This window comes from Dromiciops gliroides, chromosome 3 (genome assembly GCF_019393635.1).
Source record: "Dromiciops gliroides isolate mDroGli1 chromosome 3, mDroGli1.pri, whole genome shotgun sequence".
Classification (NCBI taxonomy): Eukaryota; Metazoa; Chordata; class Mammalia; order Microbiotheria; family Microbiotheriidae; genus Dromiciops; species Dromiciops gliroides.
In genome coordinates, this window is record NC_057863.1 from 604,459,076 (window position 1) to 604,482,703 (window position 23,628).

Sequence of the window (23,628 nt, forward strand, 5' to 3'; positions counted from 1 at the left end):
TTCTGTCTCCTGGCCATATATTCCTCTATCCTAATAAATCTTTATTTATAAAAAAACATATACACACATAACACTGTAAAATGAATCTCATCCCTCCTGGACTTAAGCAGCATCTCTTCCCTCCAGAGATGGGAGGTACCAAAAATGATACAAAGAAAGTGTTTCCATGACAAACAAAAATCCTCCAGGGAAAGAGAAATCCGTTGGTCCTGACAGGAGGCTAATGAGGCACTTTAAGTGGCACTGACAGGCACACCCAGGCATGGGCACTACCCAAGCTAACTGGCACCATCCCATATCCCCCCACACCCCACAGGACTGCTGACTACAGGGCAGCTCTCAGCTCGAAGCAAGCAGCCCCAGGAGCCACTGCTGCCTCTCCAATTGAGCCAGGCAGGGAGGGTTACTCCCAGACAGAGTAGCTGAAGACATAGTTTCTGACACTTCTCCCCGAGAATCAGAGCCAAGCCTCAAAAAGGCTTGGCCTGCCCCACACCCCTCTGCTTCCTCAGTTTGGTCCCTGTCACGGCTCAGAGGATACCATTCACGTCCCCACTCTTGGCAGGGGCAGCTCTGGGGAAGAAGCTCTGAGCGAGTTTGGCCATCCTCCTGTTCTGATGCACGTCTTGGAGGGTGAGGCCCCGGCTCCCATCCCTCTCATCTAAGGCTGTTGCTTGGCGGCTGGGGTGCAGCCAATAGTAGTAGGCACCACGAAGCCCCAGGCCCAGCAAGAAGAAGAGCACAGGCCCAAGCAGGAGCCACGGCAACAGGGAGGGGTTGGGAAGTGGGACATTGTATGCCAGCCATGTGCCTCCCAAGAGGAGGCTGTCCATCACAAGGAAGCTGCAATGGATGATGCTGCGGCTTTGAGTCCTCCCCTCAGACACGTTAAACCAGGAGAAATAGAGGATGACAGCCACGGTGCCCCGGTACAGCCACTCGGATGCAATGGTTGGCATGAAGTCTGTGTTCTGCAGCCAAACCCAGAGGAGCAGGACCACCCAGAGGGTCAGGAAGTGGACAGTGATGTACCTGGGGAAGACAGTGGTGAAGAGGGCCAAGGCCACAATCCGGGGACACAGTAGCAGCAGGTTCCAGAGGAAATAGACAGTAGAAGAGAGGTAACCCAAGGAAGACTTGGTCGGGAGGCAGCTTCTAAGGGCCCGGTGATAATCCAGCAGGGTCCACGAAATGCAAATGAAGGAGGTGCTAATGCCCAGCCCTGTAAAGCACGCACACCACAGGCATGAGCTCAGATCCACGATGCTGAGGCCGTAAACATCACTGGATGGTGTGGCCAAGGTCTCTCCTCACAGCAGTGACATAGGAGAGATTAGCCCCCATTTCAGAAAGGACAGTGGCCTCGGGCTCCCAGAAGAGCTGAGCAGAAGGAACAGAACCCAGCAGGTAGTCGGGTCCTAAGACCCAAGACCGAAGGTGCTGCCCCCCCACACACGAGGCCCTGAGAGCCTTAAGCTAAAACCAAGTGCCCAGAAAACATGCTCGCAGCTCCCCGCCCACCCTTAGGGAGTTCTACCCTGGACCAGGATGTTCCTACCCAGCTCCTACCTACTATGCCTTAGAAGGAACTCCCTTCATGGCAAGCGTTCCTCAGGCCTGCCCCTTACTGAGGGGCTGGGGAGAAAGATGAGGCAGGAGATCTGGGATTGAGCCCCTGGTTTCTTTGGAGTCTGCAAAAAGGCAGAGTGTCTGACTCCTTCCTACCTCACCTCAAAATGTCCCTGACCTAAGGGGAAGCTAGGTGGCATAGTGGATAAAGCACTGGCCCTGGATTCAGAAGGACCTGGGTTCAAATCCAGCCTCAGACACTTGCCACTTACTACCTGGGTGTGTGACCCTGGGCAAGTCACTTAACCCTCACTGCCCCACCAAAATAAATTAAAAAATTTTTTAAATGTCCCGGACCTGGTCCCAGCCCCAGAGCTGCTGCCTCTGCCCCATGCATGACTGGTGGGTGTCCCAGGACCATTCCACAGATAGAAGCTATGCTAAGGCATTACTGGATGGCAGAGGTTCCCAAACTTTCTAGGGTGATGGCAGCCAGGTGGCTCATTGGATAAAGCACTAGGTCTGGAGTCAGTCAGAACTGAGTTCAAATCTGGTCTCAGACACTTATTAGCTATGTGACCCTAGGCAAGTCACTTAAGCTCTGTCTTAATCCACTGGAGAAAGAAATGGCAAACCACTCCAGAATCTCTGCCAAGGAAACTCCACAAGCATTATTGGCATGATATGGGCCACAGGATCAGGAAGAGTCAGACATGACTGAACAACAATTTTTTCATGGAGCCCATGAACCAAAGGAAATAGCTAACAGTGCCTTTTATTAAAGAGGTCCAAAATGTGGGACTATCCCACAGTGCCCCTGTGAGTTTGCTGCATGCTGTACACAGTTTGGGAACAACATGCTGCCCTGTAGTGGGCAAATCTCTCCGGGCCTGGTAGGCCAGGACCCTGCAGCACATGGGGAAGTGAAGGTAACCTGCCTCCCTCCTGACCCCCTCACCCACCCCACCCACCCCAACCCTTCGGGTTCTGGGGCAGCACTCACACTGATAGCATTCCACTCTGCCTGTACACAGGGCGATGTGGAGCACCAGGATGAGCTGGGGTGTGGCCTCCAGGAAGGTCTCGAAGAGCCGCAGCATGCTAATGTCCATGGAAATGAAGTTGGCATAGTCCAGGTCAAGCTCGGATGGCTCATCCTGCCTCCACAGGGAAAATCCCACCTTCAGGGCCCGGGCACACCTGGAAGGGCACAGTGCACCAACAGCAGCAGAATTAGGCCTCTGTTTCCTGGGGCAACAGTGCAAAGGACCCCTCATTCCCAGCACCCTGATACTCCCTGCTGAGGGAAGCCCAGGTCTCAGGCCCCAGGACAGGCTTTTGAACCTGGTGTCCATGACATCACTATTGCAGGATAATTGGTTTCCTTTGTAATCCTAAGCATTTTCTTTTATACACTTTTTTTTTTTTTGCGGGGCAATTGGGGTTAAGTGACTTGCCCAGGGTCACACAGCTAGTAAGTGTTAAGTGTCTGAGGCCGGATTTGAACTCAGGTATTCCTGAATCCAGGGCGGGTACTCTATCCACTGCGCCATCTAGCTGCCCCTCTTTTATACATTTAATAACTTTATTCTGAGGAACCCATGGGCTTGACCTAGACTAGAGGCTTCTGGGACACACAAAAGGTCAGAATTCCAGTTCTGCCTGTCCCCACCGGCCAGGAGGGCCCACCCAGTCACTGAGCAAGCGTTAGGACAGGTGGCACTACCTTTGATTCTAAACTTGCCCATGGAGGAGCTAATTGATGATTAACCTGATCAGATCTGAGATACACACACCTCACCCTTTGCTCCCACTATTCAAGGGAAAACAAAACCCTTGATAATAAATGGTTGTTTTTGTGTTAGCCATTCAAAACTGACAGTCATAACAGCTGTTCTTGCTATACTCACCTGAAAACTGTTCAAATTAGTGAATAATCGGAGGAATGCATGTCAGATGGCAAAAACAGCTACAAACAACAAACAGCCTTTAATTTGAGGGCTTTTTCCTTGCATCAGTCCCCACGTTGCCCCTTTGTGATTTATAGTCACTCCCAGCTGCTAGATTTGCCCTCTGGGGCCAAGAACAGGTCTGTTCCATCTTGCAAATACTAGCATGTCTTCATGTTGCTCTTCTTCAATTGAAACATCTCCCCATCCTGGCTGCCCTTTCTTAAAATGTGGAGGCTGTCACCTCCCAGGACATTGGACATGGGCATTTAGTAAGCACACTTCCCATCATCCTCTGCTCCCGGATCCTATGATCTAGTGGACTCACATACTTTAGATTTCTCAACTCATATGGAGCTTGCAGTCCACTAAAACCCTCAGATCTTTTTCAAATGAATTGCTGTTTTGCTGTGTCCCTCCCATCCTGTACTTATGAGGTTGATTTGCTAAATCCAAGTGTGTAAGACTCCACTTCTATCCCTTTTAAATTTTATCTTAATAGATTTGGTCCAATGTTCTCACCTGCCACAATTCAACAGTCATTCCATAACTGCCTACTACATACAAGGCACCCAGTATAAAAAGACCAATCATGGGGAATCTTTTTTTAGATCTCGAATCTGTCATCGAATCTATTACTCATCTGTTCCCAGCATCGTACTGCCTGTAGATGTAATGACCATACCACCTATACCTTTATTCAAGGTACTGATCAAAATGGCAGCAAAGGCCCACCAGTCAATTGGTAAAAATTGATGAAGGGCCTCCCATGTGCCAGGCATTGTGCTAAGCCCTGGAGACACACATATTCTATGCTGCGCTTCTTCCAAGTGGACATCCAATCATTTGGCCAGTTCCCATACCACAGAATGGTATCAATTTAGCTCACATTGCCCCATCTTCTCCATAGAAAGGGCATGGGACAAGGGCAGCTAGATGGCACAGTGGATAAAGCATCGTCCCTGGATTCAGGAGTATCTGAGTTCAAATCCAGCCTCACACACTTGACACTTACTGGCTGTGTGACCTTGGGCAAGTCACTTAACCCTCATTGCCCCACAAAAAAAAAAAGAAAAGAAAAGGCATGAGAGAGTCTGATGTTTGGTAAAATCGAGCCAGTCTAGTAACCCTGTAAGAAAGAAGATGAGGCTGGTGTGGCATGACCTGTTCTAATGAGGCATGCTGGCTCTGTGAAGCCTCCCCTCTGACGGGGACTTCTGTCCTTCAGCAAGAACGAAGGCTAAGGTTCCATCCCAGACACTGGCCCTTCTTTGGGCCTTCCGTGGGTGCCTGGCCCACTTTCTCAGCTCTTTCAAAGATCACATACTAACAGTGGCTCTCTATCCACCAGCCAGTTAGCCTAGGAAGTAGTTTGTCTGAACCTGGTCACTTGAACTTATCAATGGCATCCAGGTCCTAATGACTGGGTACTTTTGTCCTGGCCTTTCCCAGCAAAGCTCACTCTCTCTGGCAGAGAAAACAGAATAATAAAAGTTGGTTTAGGAGGTAGAACATAGACCTTGGGGTGGAGAAGACCTAGATTTCAATCCTGCTTCTGCTACTAAGATGGAAGCTGTGGGCAGCTAGATGGTGCAGTGGATAGAGCACCGGCCCTGGACTCAGGAGTACCTGGGTTCAAATCCGGCCTCAGAGACTTGACACTTACTAGCTGTGTGACCCTGGGCAAGTCACTTAACCCCAATTGCCTCACTTAAAAAAAAAGATGGAAGCTTTGGAGCTAGAAGGGGCCATGGAGTGCAGCTCTCTCCTTCTACAGATCCCACAGTGGCTCTAGCCACTGAGCAGGTTCCTCCACCCCAGACTATCTGGACAACTTTTGTACCCCTGCCCTAGAGACCTTCTCTAGGACTGTAAACTCCTTGTGGGCAGGTCTTTTGGGCTAGTATACCCAGTGGTTTAGTACAATGCCTGGCCCATAGTAAGAGGTTAATGAATAACTGCTTTCCCTAATCTAATCCAAAAGGAGGGGAAGAGGACAATCGCTAAGGTCCTTTCCGCTCCAAATCCAGGATGCTCTGCTCTGTCTTCACTCCAGCTGTCCCAGGCCACAGGGCTGTCCCACCTTTGATTGACTACTAGGGCTAAAAATGAGGTTGCATGAAAGATTAGAGTAAATAAAAAACTATCGGGTTAAAAAACCGCCAAGGCTTTTTGTAATGATTAGCTTCAATCCCCCACCTCGGCTCATCCTAAGCCTCAGTGTTCTCAGAGTGACTTTTCCAGGCCTCATCTTCAGACGACAGAGGAAAGTGACCAATCATCACAGCACAACAAGTGCAGCTTGGGAGGTCTGGGAAGGGGACATGGAGCAAACAGACAGCTCTTTGCTGTTGTTTGGTGAACATTTTTTTTTTCCAGTTAAAAAGGCAACTCTCTCAGGAGCCGTGACCCCGAGACAATTGGGGAGGGCTCATTCCATTTCCATTTCCAGGAACGATCCCACCCGTTTAGTTTTCACTACATTTTCAACTCAAAACCAACAAGCATTTATTAAGAGCTTTCTGTGTACTGGGCCCTTCACAAGCATCTCTCGCTCCAAAGAGCCCTATTTGAGAGGTGGGGAAGGCATTATGACCCTATTTCAGAGGTGAGGAAACAGGCCCAATAAGGAGAAAAGTTTGCCCAAGGTCACAGAACAAATGATTAGCAGGACAGGACTTTGAACCCGTCACCTGACACTATGAGACCTCACTAGCCAAAAAAATTTCTCCACTTGGTCCAGGGCCGAAGAAGCAGATTTGAGGAAGAGCCCACAACATAAAATGCTGTTCTGGTCCCTGGCTGCACCCCAGGGCAGGAGAGACTATGGCATTTTATTTGTATCCAACCGTCTGTGCCCCTCAGGGTACCAGGATTACTGCACTGAGCTGGAAGGGTAACACTTGTAGTCGAGTCCCCAAGGTCCACCTGGAGGAGGAAGCAGCTACCATATACCAGACTTCACCCAAGGCACAAATGGAAGGCTGCTGAGGGGGCCTGAGATGGCAGCAGGCTTGGCAGTCACAGTGCCCACTCCTGGAAATGATGCCCAAGGCTTTAATCGGGCAATCACTGGCCCATCTCTCACCAACTCACTGCTGGAAGTAAGACACTTCCCTCTGGGTCTTGCAAAGTAAAGTGGCAGATGAGGCGCCTTCCAGCTTCACCATTCCCTAGGAATAATAACTGGCATTTCTATAGTGACAAGTAGCTTGGTACAGTGGAGAAAGAGATGGCCTTCGAGTCCAAGTCCTATCTGATGCATCCTGGCTGGGCAGGACCCTGGGTGAGTCACTTTACTTCAGAGGGGGGAGGGGGGAAGAGAGAAAAACAGCTGATTGAGAGAGAGAGAGGTAGAAAGACAGACAACATTTAAGCACTTACTTCGGATACCCCCCTAAGAATGCCCCCTACCTAGGAACTCAGTAAGGTCTCCAAGATAACTTCTCTGCCTCCCTCCCTCCTCCGCACCTTCCGACCCCGCCCCCTCCCCGATTTACCGGTCCCTCCCAAAGTCTTTAAAATCCCCCTCCCCTCCTTTAGAAAGGAAGCTCCCAGCGGGGAGGCTCAGTGCTTCTTTTCTAGTTTTTATTCCCAGGGCTGAGCACGTAAGGATTTACCAGGCTTTATATCAAAGGATTTAAATGCTTTATCTAATCTGATCTACTAAAGATAAGGCTGGGAGTTAAGAGCTGGGGAGGGAGGAGCAAGTGAGTCCTGCCCACGCTTCCCAATTTCTTAGGACACATGGCCTCTGGCTAAGAATATTAGTCCTAGTTATAATGATAGCATTTATACTTAGGGCGGCTGGGTGGGGTGGTGGGCAGTGTCGGCCTGGAGTCAGGAGGACCGCTTTCTAGCTGTGTGACCATGGGCAACTCGCTTACGCGCTGCCTCAGTTTCCTCATCTGTAAAATATGGGGAGCATAACAGCACCTACCTCTCTGGGTTATTCCGAGCGTGAGCTGAAATAATTATAAAACGCTTAGCAGAGTGACTGGCAGATAGCGGGCCCTAAGGAAATGCTTGTGTCCTTTCCTTCCCCGACTAGAACTGGCAAGGACCGTAAGTGCCATCTAGCACCCCCCCCCACGACGCGTCACTGGACAGAGGGGGAAACTGAGGCACAGTCGGGAGGCGCGGGGACTTGCCTATGCAGGTAGCCCAGGTGCAGGAAGTGCAGCAGCGCCAGACGGCGGCCCGAGGGCAGCCCTGGGTGCAGGTCGTCGGGGTCTCCGCTGTACCAGGCCCAGCTGAAGAGCTGCAGGGCGGCCGAGGCGAGGCCCAGCGCGGCCAGCTGCAGCGCAGCCCACGGCAGGCGGCCCTGGAGCGCGTACTGGCCCGCGGCCCACACGTCGGCGCCCAGGTCCAGCACGAAGGCGCCCGTGCCCAACGCCGTCAGCACCAGATCACGGAGCCGGCAGGCCCGGGAGGGCCTAGACATGACCCCGCTTCCTCCCGCCTCGGCTGGTACCACTCCCGCTCAGGACGCCGGCGGGCCGGGTCAGTGCGAGGCCGGCTGGAATGGAGCGCGGAGGTTCCGCCCCTTCCATCGCGTCCCCGCCTATCCCCGCCACGCCCCGCCCCTTCCATCGCGTTCTCTCCTATCCCCGCCACGCCACGCCCCTTCCATCGCGTCCCCTCCTATCCACTATATCATCTCTTCCCCTTTCCTTCCCTTCGGGGCCCGCCCCCTCCCTCCTTTTCCTTACAAGAGCCCCGCCCCTTTCTCCTCCTCAAGGAGCGGCCAGGACCAGATATGCTCCACCTCCTCCCTAATGGGACGGAGCCCAAGAGAGTCTCTCCCCAGCACTCCCCTCCCCAGCCAGGTCTCCAGTTGTTTGCTTTTTAAGCTACTTGAGCTCCAGTCGGGAAGTATCGAAACGGGGAGGAGCCTCAGTTTCCCCTTGTAGCAAAGGGCTACTACTGATCCAAACCCCACCCCCACCCCTTAGTAGAGAAGGTTAACACTTTTTGGAAAGTAGAGGGTGTGAAATCAACCATGTTCAAGGCCTTTGTCGGGTCTCTGGTTCCCTGTCCAGTGTGGATGTGCCACGAGGTACCCCGACCCCTCCATCCAGGCATCTGTTTGGAGGAGATGCCTGTCCAGGAAGCGTAATCACAGGTCGCAGAGGTGATGGTCAACCTGTGGCCCAGAACGGACACAATGTCAGCGCTGGGAGAGACCTCGGAGGTCACTCAGTCCAGATTAAAGTGAAATATTCAACGAAAAAATAAAAATACCACTGAATCTTGAGGTGTGCAGCCAGCAGGATTGTTGACTCCCTTGCTGTGGGAGTTCCACACAAGGAGTCGAAGCCTATTTTCCTCATCTGAGAATGATTTTTTGGAGGGGGAGGAAGTTCTAGGAGGGAGGAATCAGGAAAGGCAGTGTGTCAGTAAATCAAGTCAACAAGCATTTATTTGGCACGTACTGGGCAACGTGTTAAGCACTTGGGGTACAAAGGTAAAAGTCAGTCCCTGCTCTCAAAGAGCTCACGGTGTAATGGGGAGATGACATGAAGGGACAACTATGTTCAAACAAGATATATGTGGGATGAACTGCAGATGGTCCCCAGAGGGAAGGTGCTAGAATGAAGAGAAATCAAGAAAGTGGGCCCCCAGAAGATGCAATTGTAGCTGAGACTTGAAGGAAGACACGGAAACCAGGAAGCAGCGATGAGGAAGAAGAGGAGAGACAGTATTCCACCCATAGAATAGTCCCAAAATAGAGAAGGAGGGTCTTGGCAGCTGTATATGGAAGTGGAAAGAGCAAGAGGCCTGTAGTGGGTAAGACCTGAATTCAAATTCAGCTTCAGACACTTACAAACTGTGTGAGCCTGGGCAATTTCCCTTAACTCCTGTCTGGCTCAGTTTCCTCTTCTGTAAAGGGGGTATAATAACAACACCTACCTCCCAGGGTTGTCGTAAGGCTCAAATGAAATAACACTGGAAAGTGCTCAGCATGGTAGGAGTTTACACAGTAGGAGTTTAATAAATACTCATTTCCTTCCTTCTTTGAGGTACAGCAAGGTGAGCAGTGTCACAGAATGGCAGATTCCCAGAGGGGGAGATTGGGAAGCGGGGAGGGGCCAGGCCGTGAAGAGCTTTCTCAGTCCGGGGCTCTCTCTTGCTCTCTCTCCTCATGTATCCCTTTGACTTCCCAAAGGACTGGAGCTTCAGAATCTTTTTGCCTGCTCCAACCCCTCTCCCCACAATGCTTCTCTTCTACCGGGGAGCCAGGACTCTGATCAAGTGAAGCCCCATCATCAGGCAGAGGAGGAGCAGGGACCCCGACAGCCCACAGGAGGAGTTGATACACCTTTCATAGCCTGCAAAGTCCACCTCCCTCAGGGCACACAGCTGCTCTGCCCGGCAGCCCTGCTCACAAGGGTCCAAATCATAACTGACAGAGTTGTACCGGTAGTATCTCTGCAGGGCACAGTTATCCTGGGTAAGCTGGTCCAGCACCCGCTGCATGGAGGCTGCTGAGCCATCCAGGGCCTGGAAGGCTTCAGTCAGACGGTATTCCTTCTCCCACCTTGGGGCCTGCAGGTTGGCATGGGTGAGATTTAAATAGTAAGTCACCATGTCCTGAAGGGGCAAGAACAGAGGCCGATGTCAGCTAGGATCTGGTGTCTGATGAGCCAAACACTTCCAGCTTCCTCTTCCTCCTCCTCCTCCTTCCTCCTCCTCCTCCTCCCCCTCCTCCTCCTCCTCCTCCTCCTCCTCCTCCTCCTCCTCCTCCTCTCTTCTCTCTCTCTCTCTCCTCCTCTTCCTCCTCTCTCATCTTTTCCTCCCCCTTTTTCTCCCTCTCAGATGCCTGTGGCACTTAATGTGTATTACCTAAGGCTGAAAAGCTCAACTGGATCTGAGATATAACAACAACTAACTGATTTAGTGCCGGTCCCTATTTTACAAATACTATCTCATATGATCTTCACACACCAAACCGAGGACACTGAGGCAGATGGGGGTCACACAGCTAATGAAAAGGCTTATCAGTCTGAAGCCCTTTCGTCCCTTCAAGGGTGCAGATCACAACCCAATGTGAGAAGTTTTTGCCCCCACCTGGTAATGGCCATCTGAGGACCAGCCAGGCCAAGTTTAGTTCACCAGAGGGGCTCAGGCCTCTCTAACCTTCTCCCTTTCAAGTGCCTCCACCTCTCATTAGAGTGGAAGCTCCCTGAGAGGACAGTCTACTTCTTTGTTCATATTTACGGAGCCCAGACTAAGGCCCAGGAGTCGTCGGCAGCTCCTCACTGTTGCCCACACACCCCATATCCAATCAGTGGTCAGGTCCTGTCATCTCCACCTTCATCTCTCCTCAAGCCCACCACCACCAGGGACAGGCCTCATCTCCTTGTTTAAGGGCTAAAATTCTAGCTAGTCTGTCTAAAATATCTAATGAGTGGTCGCCAATAAATTATAAGCTTTAGCAAGAGTTAGACTTTTAAGCATTTATTAAGGAGAATAAGAATTTGGTAAAGAGAGAGAGAAAGGCCTAGATTTCTATCTATTAAAGGGAGAGAGCATTTCTAGCTCCACTCTCCACCAGCGTCCTCAGGAAAGAGACTGAGACTGAGCGCCAGTCTCTTCCTTCCTCCTCCCACTAGCCCGCGTCACTTCCTCATGCCAAAGAAAAGACTCCTGGTCTTGCCCTCAAAGACCTTCGCTTCATGGGTGGAACTCTTCTACAGTAAGTCTCCAGCAGGTGGCGTCATTCCAATCGGTACATCCTCATGTCTGGACTAACCCCACTTCAGCCACCCCCTCCCCACAGCTGTCAGACTGACCTTCCTAAAACTCACCCTCCTATTCAATCAACTCCAGAGTCTCCCGGTTACTTCCAGGATCAAATAGAAAACCCTTTTATTGGCTTTTAAAGCCCTTCAGGCCTGCTCCCTTCCTACCCTAGCCCCAGGAGTCACAGATCTGGGAGGAGAGAAACATTTCTTAAGTATCAACTAGGTTCCAGGCTCCGTGCTAAGCATTTTATAAAGCACTGGATTCTCATAACATCCCTGGGAGGACGGTGTTATTACTACCCTCATTTTGAGGAAACTGAGGCAGAATGAGGGAATTGTCTTGCTCAGGGTCACACAGCTGGGAATTGTCTGAGACAGGTATTAAATCAGGTCCTCCTGACTGTGGTGCACTAACCATTGCACCACCAACTGCTGCCTCTGGAACAAAGCACGTCAGAGTGTAAGGGACCTGGGGAGTCATCTAGTCCTCCCTTGGGAGTGGAGGAAAGTGAGGCCAGGAGGAGAAAAGTGGCTCAGTCACAAGCAGACAGCCACAAAGTGGCACTTAATGTTGTGACTCTCATTAGCACCTTACTCCAACCCAGGCTTGCAGACCCCAAGTCCAAGACTTGGGGAAACATGTTAAAAAGTTGGTTCTTTGTTTCTCTCAAATTATTAAGAAACTGTTCCCATAATCCTGGGGAAAAGCCCCTTGGAAAGGTGGGGGATAAATGGGAGACAAACAGGCTTTTTTTAAGATGATTTACTGGTGATAACCCAACCCTAGTGAATGATCCAAAGAGTCACCAGGCTCCATTTTTAAAGGATTAAGATACTGATGAAAGAAAGCCCTTTCCTGGGGGCAGCTAGGTGGCAAAGTGGATAAAGCACTGGCCCTGGATTCAGGAGGACCTGAGTTCAAATCCCACCTCAGACACTTACTAGCTGTATGACCCTGGGCAAGTCACTTAACCCCAGAAGGAAGGAAGGAAGGAAGAAAGGAAGGAAGGAAGGAAGGAAGAAAGAAAGGAAGAAAGAAAGAAAGAAAGAAAGAAAGAAAGGAAGGAAGGAAGGAAGGAAGGAAGGAAGGAAGGAAGGAAGGAAGGAAGGAAGGAAGGAAGGAAGGAAGGAAGGAAGAAAGAAAGAAAGAAAGAAAGAAAGAAAGAAAGAAAGAAAGAAAGAAAGAAAGAAAGAAAGAAAGAAAGCCCTTCCCTTTGTTGACTTAGAAGCTGCTGGTGACAATGCTGGGTCTCGTCAGGAAGATCTGGGTTCAAATTCAGCCTCAGATACTTACTGTCTGTGGGAACCTTGGCAAGTTACTTAACCTCTGCCTCAGTTTCCTCAACTGTGAAGTGGACATAAAATAAAAGGCACATACTACCTGGCAGAGTTGTTGTGAGGATCAAATGAGATAATATTTCTAAAGCACTTAGTACTTAGCACTTATACTTCCATATAACCATTTTTCAATCATGTCCAACTCTTTGTGATCCCATTTGGGGATTTCTTGGCAGATATACTAGAATGGTTTGCCATTTCTTTCTCCAGCTCATCTGGCAGATGAGGAAACTGAGGCAAACAGGGTGAAGTGACTTGTCCAGGGTCACACAGCTAGGAAGTATCTGAGGCTGGATTTGAACTCCAGGCCCAGCACTCTCTCCATTGCATGACCTAGCTGCCCTTAGCTATGAATACTACTAATATGATTACTCTTGGAGTGAGGGGGAAAGGAAAAGGGAGCAGGAATAAGCATTTCTATAACTCCTACTCTGTACCAGGCACCGAGCTAAGTACAAACATTATTTCATTTGATCCTCACCCTTGGGAAGTGGATGTTATTATTATCCTCATTTTACACTTGAGGAAACTGAGGAAAAGGAGGTTAAGTAACTTGCCCAGGGTCATGCAGATAAGTATCTGAGGCTGGATTTCAACCCAAGTCTTCCTGACTCCAGACCCCAGGATGCTATCAAGTGCTCACTAGCTACCTCCAAGCTAAGAGGCCAAAATACTGTGGACTAATTCTTTTGGCTTCAACAGCTTATGAATCCATCTGCTAAAACATGGCGGGGGGGGGGGGGTGCTGTAATTTGTGGAAGTGGAGATCAGAGCCCTCCCACTGCTGTGCCCTCCCCCCAATCCTTCCTGTTCCTCATGACCAGCGTGCCTCCTCCAGGGCCCTCCAGCTATGTATGTCCTAGCTCGGCTGATGTTCTCTGAGGGGATCCCCGATATGGAAGCTGGATTGCTAACCTGCTGAGGCACCCTCAGTCCCTTCAGGTGAGAAGGACTGGGGGCCTGCGCCAAAGTGAGGGCTGTGTGAACAGATCAAAACAGATGCATGAGAGATAGAAAAAACAAGATTTTGTGACTCATTTGCCGCATGGGGTGAGGAAGGCGACCAAATACCAGGTCCTGTGGAGCCTTCCTCTACAACATATGTCACATCCATCATCCCCCCCCCCCAATTCAGGCCCTCGTTATTTCTGCTGCACTGTTGCAGCAGCTTCTTAATTAGTCCCCTTCCTCTAGCTCGAGCTCAGAGCTACCTGTCTTCCTAAAGCACAGGTCTGATGGTGTCTCTCCCCTGCTCAAAAGCCTTCAGGGGCCCCCTATGGCCTTTAAATTAAAACACAAATCCCTCATCTCTTCACTACTGGCTCCCTTCTCCTTCCTAGATTCATTACACATTATTCCCTTTCATAAAATCCATATCCCAGCCCAACTGACCTATTTGCTGTTCCCAGAACTCGGTGTTCTACCCGGACTCACACAAGCTGTCTCCCCTGCTGGGAAGGCACTCCCTCCTCACCTGGGCCACTTAGAATCCCATGGCCAAGGCTTAGTGAGCATGTGCCATCTCTGGTAGAAAGCCTTCTGATCCCCCCAGTTCTGTGTCTGCATTTCTCTCCTCCAGTGCTCTTAGGCTAACTTGGCTAGGCTCACATGGTAGAAGGTATCTCTCTCTCTCTCTCTCTCTCTCTCTCTCTCTCTCTCTCTCTCTCTCTCTCTCTCTCTCTCTCTCTCTCTCTCTCTCTCCCCCCCCCCCCTCCAGGTGGTTAACCACTGCTGATTGCACTGAATGACATTGGATGGGGTCATGCCTGTGCATACCTGAAGCTGGAAGGTGGCTCGGTCATATTCCCAGACTCGGATCCCAGGATTATTGGCTCCGTTGCTCACCCCAGAGAGTGTTGTCTTCCAGGGAGACACCGCGGGAGCTAGGAACATGACACTGATGGGGACACCTTTCCAGAAGAAGGCAGAGATGAGTGAAGTTTGAGTGTCTTACACCCACATTCAAGGAAGTCTAAAATCTAGCCCTGCTCTGCTTTTTTTCCCCTCAATTAATCAAAATCTGCTTTCTCTCTCACCCATCCTTTTCAGCCTCGTGTCCTGGAGACCCTCTCTATATGCTCTAAATCACCGCCAGCCTGAACTCCTCACAACCCCCCATCTGCACCTGTGCTCCCATTGTTCCCCACGGGAAGATTACCCTCTTCCTGTTCCTCCTATTGAACTTCCTCACCCTTTAAAACCTTCCTCAAATGCTAACCTCCTTTAGGAACCGCCCCCACCTTCTCAGACTTTTCTCCCCTTGTCCCCTAGAACAGCATACCCCATGCCTGGCATGGATTTCTGCAGATATGGTTTATTCTCCCCTATCTGACCGTATCCTCCATGAGGACAGTGCCCAGGCCTTCTCCCCTATCACCCAGAACGGGGCTCCACAAATGGTAGGTCCTTGATTTGGTGGTGTAACTTATAGAACTGAAATATAGGAGGCTCCTGAGGCCTAAGGGCAGTTAGGTGGTACAGTGGATAGAGCACCGGGCCTGAAGTCAGGAAGACTCATTTTCCAGAGTTTAAATCTGGCCTCAGATACCTATTATCTGGGTGACCCTGACCAAGTCACTTAACCCTGTTTGCCTCAGTTTTCTCACTGGAGAAGGAAATGTCAAACCACTCCAGTATCTTTGTCAAGAAAACCCCAAATGGGGACATGAAGGGTCAGACATGACTGAAAATGACTGAAGAATAAGAGACCTGCCAATTCCCTGGCCAAAGAAATCCCTACAGTTCGGGAGGGAAGGCTATTTGAAAAAGGGAGAAGACATAGCTTTAAGCCACCCTGGAGGACAGGACACCTGCCTGTGTCATCATAAAACATCCGGAAGCTGTCAGTGTGCTGATGACCGAAAAACTGCCCAGCAATCACATGATGGTACTTCTTGATAATTTCCATGTAGCGTTGATTGAAGTTGGGCCGGAACCAGGCTTTGCTTCGGGTCTTCTCAAAGAAGCCAGGGGGCACGTGACCAATGACATACACCTGGGAAAGGAAAGGGTTTGGGCTGTTGGGACTTTCTAGGGTACCAAAAGGGAAGACTCCTTCCTGGATCCCTTCCATCTCTGCCTGCTGAATGCCTGGGCTTCCGGGATGGGCTTCCTCTGTCCCTGGAGGACCATTTATTGGGGATGTTGTAGATAAGAATCCCTTCAGGTATGGATTAGACCAGAAGGCCCTTCCAAATCTGAGACTCTGGGAAGGGTGCCAGTACCTTGGGGCAGCTTGGTGGAGCGCAGGAGAGAGCATTAGGCCTAGGTTCAAATCTGACCTCAGACACTTACTAGCTGTGTGCCTCTTGACCAGTTTGCCTCAGTTTCCTTTGTTGTAAAATGGGTTGTTAGTGCCTGGCACATAGTAAGAACAATATAAATGCTTAGCTCCTACTCCTTCCCTTAAGGAAGCCCTCCCTGATTGCCCCAACCTAAAGACATCTCTCCCTTTTCTACATTTGCCTCTTATTGGGCTGGGACCACTACATACCCATCTTATTATCCAGGCATGGACAACCATCCATGTGACCTGAGGATTTAGAGGGCTTCACGATCAATATGAGTCATCTCAATAACATCCTCCTCCTCTTAGCCATCCTTTACATATTACAAAGTGCCTTGGGAGGTAGATGCTATTATTATCCCATTTTAGAGATGAGGAACCTGAGGCTAAACGACTTGCCCAGGGTCACAGACTCTGTAAGCATCTGAGGCAGGATTTGAACTCAGGGCTTCCCAATTCCAGTCTCTACACTCCACCCACCATACCACCTACTTGCCTAGAATGCCATGGTGGCAAAAAAAAAAAAAATCAGTGTAAATTAGGCAGCATAAGAGGGCTTTGTCCAGAATGAGGGAGGTGATTGGTTCACCTGCACTCTGCCCCAGTCCAACAACATCTGGAGGACTGTGCTTGGTTTTAGGCACCACATTTTAGGAAAGACATGAAGACATTGAGTTCATCTGGAGAAGGGAAACCTGAGGGCAGAGGGCACTCCAAACCAGGCCACAGGGAAGGAATGGGGGCTACTTGGTCTAGAGAAGAAAAAACTTAGGGGAAAAATAATCATTATCTTCAAGTAAAGAAGGCTGTGAGGAAGAAGAGAAATCTGACTTGTTTTGCAAGGTCTCAGACAGCAGAATGAATGAGAACCAATGAGTGGTAAAACTTAGACCCCCTGTTTTCCAGAGCTAAGACACAGCAAGCAAGCTGTCAGGACAACAATCCCTTGCAATCACCTGCTGGATGATTTTACCCTCTGGGCAAGTCACACAATTCACCAGATGTTCTATGACCAGAGACAAACACTGAACAAAGTCAGAACATCCTGCCATGAATCAAACTTGTCCCATGCTTGCTGCTCCCTCATTGTCAGGGCTACAACTCACTAAGCAGCCACTAGTATAAGTATTGAGATCTCCCCACACTACCTCAGGGCCCCCCCCATTAAGGGTGGGACCCTGGCACATATGTCTATAGCACCTCCTTGCCTGCAAGCCTTTTTCCTCACTTAGAAAATAAACTTTGTCTCTAATTCCTGACTCACTGGTCTCTGGCCTTGTGCAGCTCTGGCCATACACAGCTTAGAGATAGGTTCTGATCCAGTAGACAATATGTGTGTATATATACAAAGACATAAGTGGTAGTATTATCCCCATTCACAGATGAAGAAACTGAATCTGAAAAAAGTTACGTGACTTGGCTGGGGTCACACAACTAGGAAGTGTCCAAGGCAGTGACTCCAAGCTTGCGCTGTGCTTGCACTGTGCCTGCTGCAACACTTGGCTGTCTCAGAGGAACAATGCCTTACCCTCTGCATGTTTCCCAGGAAGGCAGAGCCTTGCAGAGAGTAGGTCCACGGTAAACGTTTGCTGAATGAAGGTGAGGACAGGACAGGAGACCAGGCTGTAGGCCACCACCCTCAGAGAGAGGAGAAGGAAAACCATCTATTTACCTTTTCTCCCTCTCTGGATGCATTGCTGAGCACATCCTCCAGCCACTGAAACTGGCTCCCGGGGTCGTCCAGGTTGGCCGTCAGCTTGTTGTTGCTATAGTACAGGTTGCTGTTGAGTACCACAATTCGCCCAGGCTTGTCTGGACTAGGCAGCCTCTCCGTGTAGAAGGCACCTGGGGTGACATGTGTGTGTGTGTGGGGTAGAAAAGAAGGTGTATGTGTGCTTCCTCGACACACGTGCTCTCACAACACACGTGCTCCCAAGACACCTCTGCCCAGGCCTACACTCACTCATTTCCTTCAGCTTTAAGTGGAAACAAAGTAGGATGCCTCAGAGTCAGGGGAGCTGGGTTTGAGACCAGGCTCTGCCCTAAACTTTGTGCCTGACCCTGGGCCAAGCTCTTCCCCTCTTAAGGATGATCTTTTAGGGCCTTGCAGCACTAACATTGTGACTCCCTAAAGAACATGCTGACTTGGTCAGGCAATGTCCTTTGCTCTGCCTTCCTTTGCCTTATCCCTTCCCAGGCACCTCAAACCTTCTGTCTTCTTCACTTCTGTTCCCTCCCAGATGCCCCAGCAGCTGCTGAGGTCTCATTGCCAGCCTGTCCTAAGAGACTTCTCTTGCTGCTTAGTGATATAAACAGCCTTCTGGGTACATGATCTTCCACTGGGCTCCCTGGAAACCTCACTCATCCCAGGTATCACTGCTCCTGGTGGAGCCAAAGTGCCCCCTATCAAAGATGCTGCAACACTTTTCTGCCTGGGAATCAAGAAGAAGGCAGAAGGATCTCAACTTGAGCCTCTTACTCCCCACAAAAATGTCTGCTTTGATTCCAAGAAAACAGCCCTCAAATTAGGGAGCCAGACATGATTTCTGGCTCTCAAGCAGGGGTGGGCGGACAAAGGGTAAATCAAAAGGTCCCTTGGGCACTGGTTCCTAGACTCAATGTCTTCATCACCAATGAAGATCTACAGAAGAGTCTCAAATAATCCTCTGGAAAGGCTCAAAGTCTCCCCGGCCTGGGTACATCCTAAGGCAATGAATAGGACAGGTAGAGGCTCCCTGTGAGCACAAGTTCCCTTCCCAGGCCTGACTAGCCCTCTCTTCTTCTCTTCCCCCTCTCCATCCCTGGCAGAGATGAATGAACCCAAGCTGGAGAAGAAGGGATGGCTGCATGACTGCTGCCTACAGGGATCCCAGGTGACTTCTATTGCTGCCTCCATCTGGTGGAACTATCTGGATTTCTTGTTTGGTTGTTGTTGTTTTAACTCATTTTCAAGTCATTATGATAGTAAAACATGGATGTACATTGTTAAGGGCTAAAATTCTAGCTAGTCTGTCTAAAATATCTAATGAGTGGTCGCCAATCAATTACAAGCTTTAGCAAGAGTTAGACTTTTAAGCATTTATTAAGGAAAACAAGAATTTGGTAAAGAGAGAGAGAAAGGCCTAGATTCCTATCTATTAAAGGGAGAGCACATTTCTAGCTCCGCTCTCCACCAGAGTCCAGAGGAAAGAGAGCGAGACTGAGCGCCAGTCTCTTCCTTCCTCCTCCCACTAGCCCGCGTCACTTCCTGACTCCTGGTCTTGCCCTCAAAGACCTTCCCTTCATGGGCAGAACTCCTCTACAGTAAGTATCCAGCAGGTGGCGTTATTCCAATCGTTACAACATGAATAGGAAGAAAGCACATTTCTGAAATTTGGAATAAGACGCACCCAAGGCAAGGCTTGTTGATCAGATGATTCTTGTGGCCTGGCACCGGGGACATACCCACCCCTGCTCTAGGCAGGCCCACATCTTCAGTACTAACCTTCAGCCTGACTCTACTCTTTCTGGTCCTGTTGCCTGGGGCTGTTAGTGAGTTTGGTGCTAATGAGGCCCCTGTTATAGGTACAATCCCCAACTGGACTTCCAGGGCCCCAGACTGCATGCTCAGCTCCCCTCTGCCCTCTCCATAATTCAGAAGGGGGCCTGGGTGAGGGGCTACAGATGGGTCATGCATCCTACACCAGAGGCGGGGACAACTCAGGGCCCACATGGATGTGACTGAAGCTAAGTCAGGTGCACCGTTTTTGCATATGATGTTGCCCAAGCATTCTTTTTCTCTACCGTTAAGTACCTTCTTTGAACTGAGAGACAGATTCATTATTGAGCCACGGCCTCCACAATTCGGCTACTTTGTCATATATATTGTTGCTTCCAGCTGGCAACTGGCTTTTGGGATGGAAATCATGATTTCCCAGAGCAGAGTAGACTTTGGTTTCTAGGGAGAAAATACAAAGGGAACAGTGAGAACAGTTTTAAATGTCATTCTTAAAATTATCTTCACTAAATAGGAAAAGAGATAATGCAGATGACTGAATCAAAAACCCCTCTTTTTATCAATCTGTTTCAGCTCTCCCCATCCCTGCACTCCCACTGAAGCAATACTAAGTGACTTAAGGAAGGGCCGTAGCTGACCTTCTCTACTCCCCTTGGCCATGCGCTACTGGAATAATAAGAGTAGTAATAAAAATAGCCAGCATTTAGAGCACTTTCTTTAGAGAGCAAACTTTAAGTCTGTGAAGCATTTCACATATATTATTCTACTGTTCCTTCTTTGGTCTTTGCTAGGACAGTATGGAAATGGAAATGCTAATGATTTCTGCAGATCTATACTACATCTAGATGCAACCTTGCAGAAACTATTGTCCCTATTTTGTCACTTACTCTCTGGAGTTTTGTAAATATACTATTATGCTACCTGCAAAGAGAGATCATTTTATACATAATAATTAAAGGGGAGGCAGGGCACTAAGGACTCAGGTAAATGACACAGGCTTCCCATAGGAGGCAGCACCTGAGCTGAGCTTTCAAGGTAGCCAAGGATTCTAAGAAGTAGCAAACAGGAGGAGTACAGTCTAGCCATTGGAGGTGAGATGGGGGGTAGGGGAGGCCTGTGAAAAGGCACCTAGCTAGTCTGGTTGGAACAAAGAGTGCATGAAGCCTGGAGAAGGAATGCCAAACAATTAAGTCTGGCTGGAACATCAAAGCTATTATCCTGTAATAGGAGAAGGTTCTCAATGACCTCTAGGAATGAGCAATCTGAATAATAGAAAAAGAGCAGGGCAGCCAGGTGGGGTAGTGCATTGAGTTCCAGCCCTGGAGTCAGGAGCTGAGTTCAAATTTGACCTCAGACACTTACTAGCTGTGTGACCCTGAAAAAGTCACTTAACCCTGAGAAAGGAAGGGAGGGAAGAAGGGAGGGCAGAGAGGGGAGGGGAGAGGTAGGAAGGAGAGGACACAAGTCAGAAGACCCTGAGTTTTAGTCATAGTTTCAACATTCACCCTGCCTAAAAAATCCACAAACCATTGGTTCTTTTGTTTCCTCATTTTGAAAATGAAGATAATAATCTCTGATATCCAGAAATGTTTTGAACTCCTCAAAAGCAAGATGATAGGTGTAGGGTTCTAATCAGAGGTCAAGTTAATTAACAAGACCTCAAACCTTTACTATGACCTCAAGGAAATCTTATCACTCCCCTTTCCCACCTCCCTGGGTAAAGTTAGGGAAAGCTAATATAAAGAAGAGAATGTGCAATCTTGGAATCAGCTGGACAGATGAGGAGGGAAGGCAATGACCAATGGAAATTGAACATAAGATTTGAACCATATCCATAATAGGTGTGATTGTTACATATATAGATGCATATGTATATGTACATGCATACACAAGTAAATACATAAATCATCTGCATGCACACACACACACACCTGTATAGGTACATGTTCCCACTTGGTAATCTCCTTAGAATCTGATGACATGGGTTCAGTGATCTCTATGGAGGTGATTCCTACCTCCATTTATCCAGTCTAGAATGTTTTCCCTTTTGTCTCTGGATGCCCAACATCTAGCAGAGGGCCTAGCACAAAGTAGCAACCTAATAAATATTTGATGATTGATGGCTGAATTGATTGATGCAAAGAGAGAAGAGAAAAGGCCTTGACCACAGACAGGCTTATCAACAGACCACACTGTTCATCAGCAAGGAAGCTTCCTGAACTTGTCACATCACATCAATCTCAAATTGATGGAGGAGGCTAAAAGGGGTTAACAGATAACCTAAGACTTGTTTAATAGTAGCTAAAAGAGTTAACAGAGAAACTAAGGTTTGTGTTCAGTAACAGAAGGTTCAAGTCCCTATCAACCAACAATATTAACAGAAGCCTAAGGAGACATAACCAGGGATCATTAACCATTAATAGCCATTAATAATCCTGGATGACAGGAAACATAAACTGTACCAGAAACCAGATTTTAAAGTAAAGAGATATCCTAAACAGAGAGACCCTTGGGGTCTGACAAGTTTGAACATGTTTTTAGGAACATGTACAGAAGGACCAAATGACATTTAAAACCCCAAAACACACCCCTAGTGACAAAGGTACCTACCTTGGGGGATGTCTTAACACCACAGGAGCTCCAAAATAGGATGGGAACCTCCGACAAGGAGGAGACTGGGATAATGAGGAGATAACCTACTTTTCTCACTATAAATGTAACCATTTTCCTCTCCTTATTTGAGACACCTTTCTGGTGTTCTCCCTGTGGTCATCAGTCTTTCAATAAAACTTCTGAAACTGAGTCACTATTCTTTGGGACACCTCATGATCAATTTGATCAATTTAATCCATCTCCACTTCAATATGACCGGCTGGAGGGGCAGCTAGGTGGCGCAGTGGATAGAGCATCGCCCTGGAGTCAGGAGGACCTGAGTTCAAATTCAGCCTCAGACACTTGACACTTACTAGCTGTGTGACCCTGGACAAGTCACTTAACCCCAATTGCCTCCCCCCTCCCCCCAAAAAAATATATGACCAGCTGGTGCTACCCTCTCATGCTGAAGGTACTCCAGAAGCCTTGGTGTCATGTTGAGTCTTCCTTTTCAAAATATACATGGTAAGAGGCAGCTAGGTGGCACAATAGATAAAACACCGGCCCTGTATTCAGGAGGACTGATTCAAATCCGACCTCAAACACTTGACACTTACTAGCTGTGTGACCCTGGGCAAGTCACTTAACCCCGTTGCCCTGCAAAAAACAAACAAACAAAACCCAAAATATACATGGTAACCTATCTTCCCAACGCTACTGCAAATATCTTGTGGAAATTATGACATCATGCTGACTGAGCATCCTACAAATTTATCATGGCTAATCTCCCCAGACTGTTAACTACTTAGCAAGACAATCCTTCCCCTCCTCTCTGATTTCCTATCCTACCCAACAGCTGTTCCAAACACTTTCTCCTCTCTTCCTGCCTTCCATAACACTCCCTCCCCAAATCTTCTCTGCTGAAGACCTCACTTCATACCTCAACAAAAAAGGACCATTAGAAAACCTCCTCTTCTCCCCTCCTCATTTCACATCCCTCTGACATCACCTCCTACTACTGTCCTCTTAACACCGAGTCCCTCATGGTAAGTTGGTCCTCTGGTTCGTCAAAGCCAGGCTCTCCAGGTGTGCCTTTGACCCAGTTCCCTCCTGTCTTCTCTAGCAGATTGTCCTCATCATCCCCCTCACTCTCTTTCTAACGTTCAATCTCTCCCTACTACTGCCTACAAAAACATCCAAGTGTTTTGTATTTTTTTTAATGTATAAGGTATTTTATTTTTTCCGTTACATGTAAAGATAGTTCTCAACTTTTGTTTATACATGCTTTACAATTTCAGATTTTTCTCCCTCCCTCCCCTCCCTCCCTCCTCCCCTAGACAGCAGGTAATCTGATATAGGTTATATCTATATATCTCTATACATATACATATACATATAGATATATACACACACATATATATACACATAATTGCATTAATCCTGTTACAAGAGAAAAAAATCAGAGCAGTGATGCAAAACCTCAAAATAGAAAAAAAAACAACAGCACCCAAAACAAAAGAAATAATATGGTTCAATCAGCATCTATACTCCACAGTTCTTTCTTTCTTTTTTTTTCTTGGATTTGGAGATCCTCTTCTATCATGAGTTCCCTCATCCAAGTGTTTTTAACAAAACAAAAACAAACCTCTC

General features: G+C 48.6%; 2 protein-coding genes across 2 annotated transcripts in view; both read right to left on the reverse strand.

Moving 5' to 3' along the window:
• On the reverse strand, positions 1 to 8,049 carry XKR8 (XK related 8). The gene is made up of 3 exons (XM_043993111.1): positions 7,670 to 8,049; positions 2,573 to 2,769; positions 1 to 1,222 (listed from the first exon to the last, which is right to left on the reverse strand). The coding sequence occupies exons 1-3, from the start codon at positions 7,960 to 7,962 to the stop codon at positions 531 to 533; spliced, it is 1,182 nt and encodes a 393-aa protein (XP_043849046.1). The 5' UTR covers positions 7,963 to 8,049; the 3' UTR covers positions 1 to 530.
• An 873-nt stretch (positions 8,050 to 8,922) lies between these two features.
• The window catches only part of SMPDL3B (sphingomyelin phosphodiesterase acid like 3B), a 31,869-nt gene continuing 17,163 nt past the window's right edge, over positions 8,923 to 23,628 (reverse strand). Inside the window, exons 5-9 of the mRNA XM_043993110.1 lie at positions 19,684 to 19,827; positions 17,563 to 17,735; positions 15,419 to 15,599; positions 14,381 to 14,514; positions 8,923 to 10,112 (exon numbers count right to left, since the gene is read on the reverse strand). Of these exons, the coding sequence (XP_043849045.1) occupies positions 9,747 to 10,112; positions 14,381 to 14,514; positions 15,419 to 15,599; positions 17,563 to 17,735; positions 19,684 to 19,827 (998 nt within the window). The 3' untranslated portion in view covers positions 8,923 to 9,746. The remainder of the gene's footprint in view (positions 10,113 to 14,380; positions 14,515 to 15,418; positions 15,600 to 17,562; positions 17,736 to 19,683; positions 19,828 to 23,628) is intronic.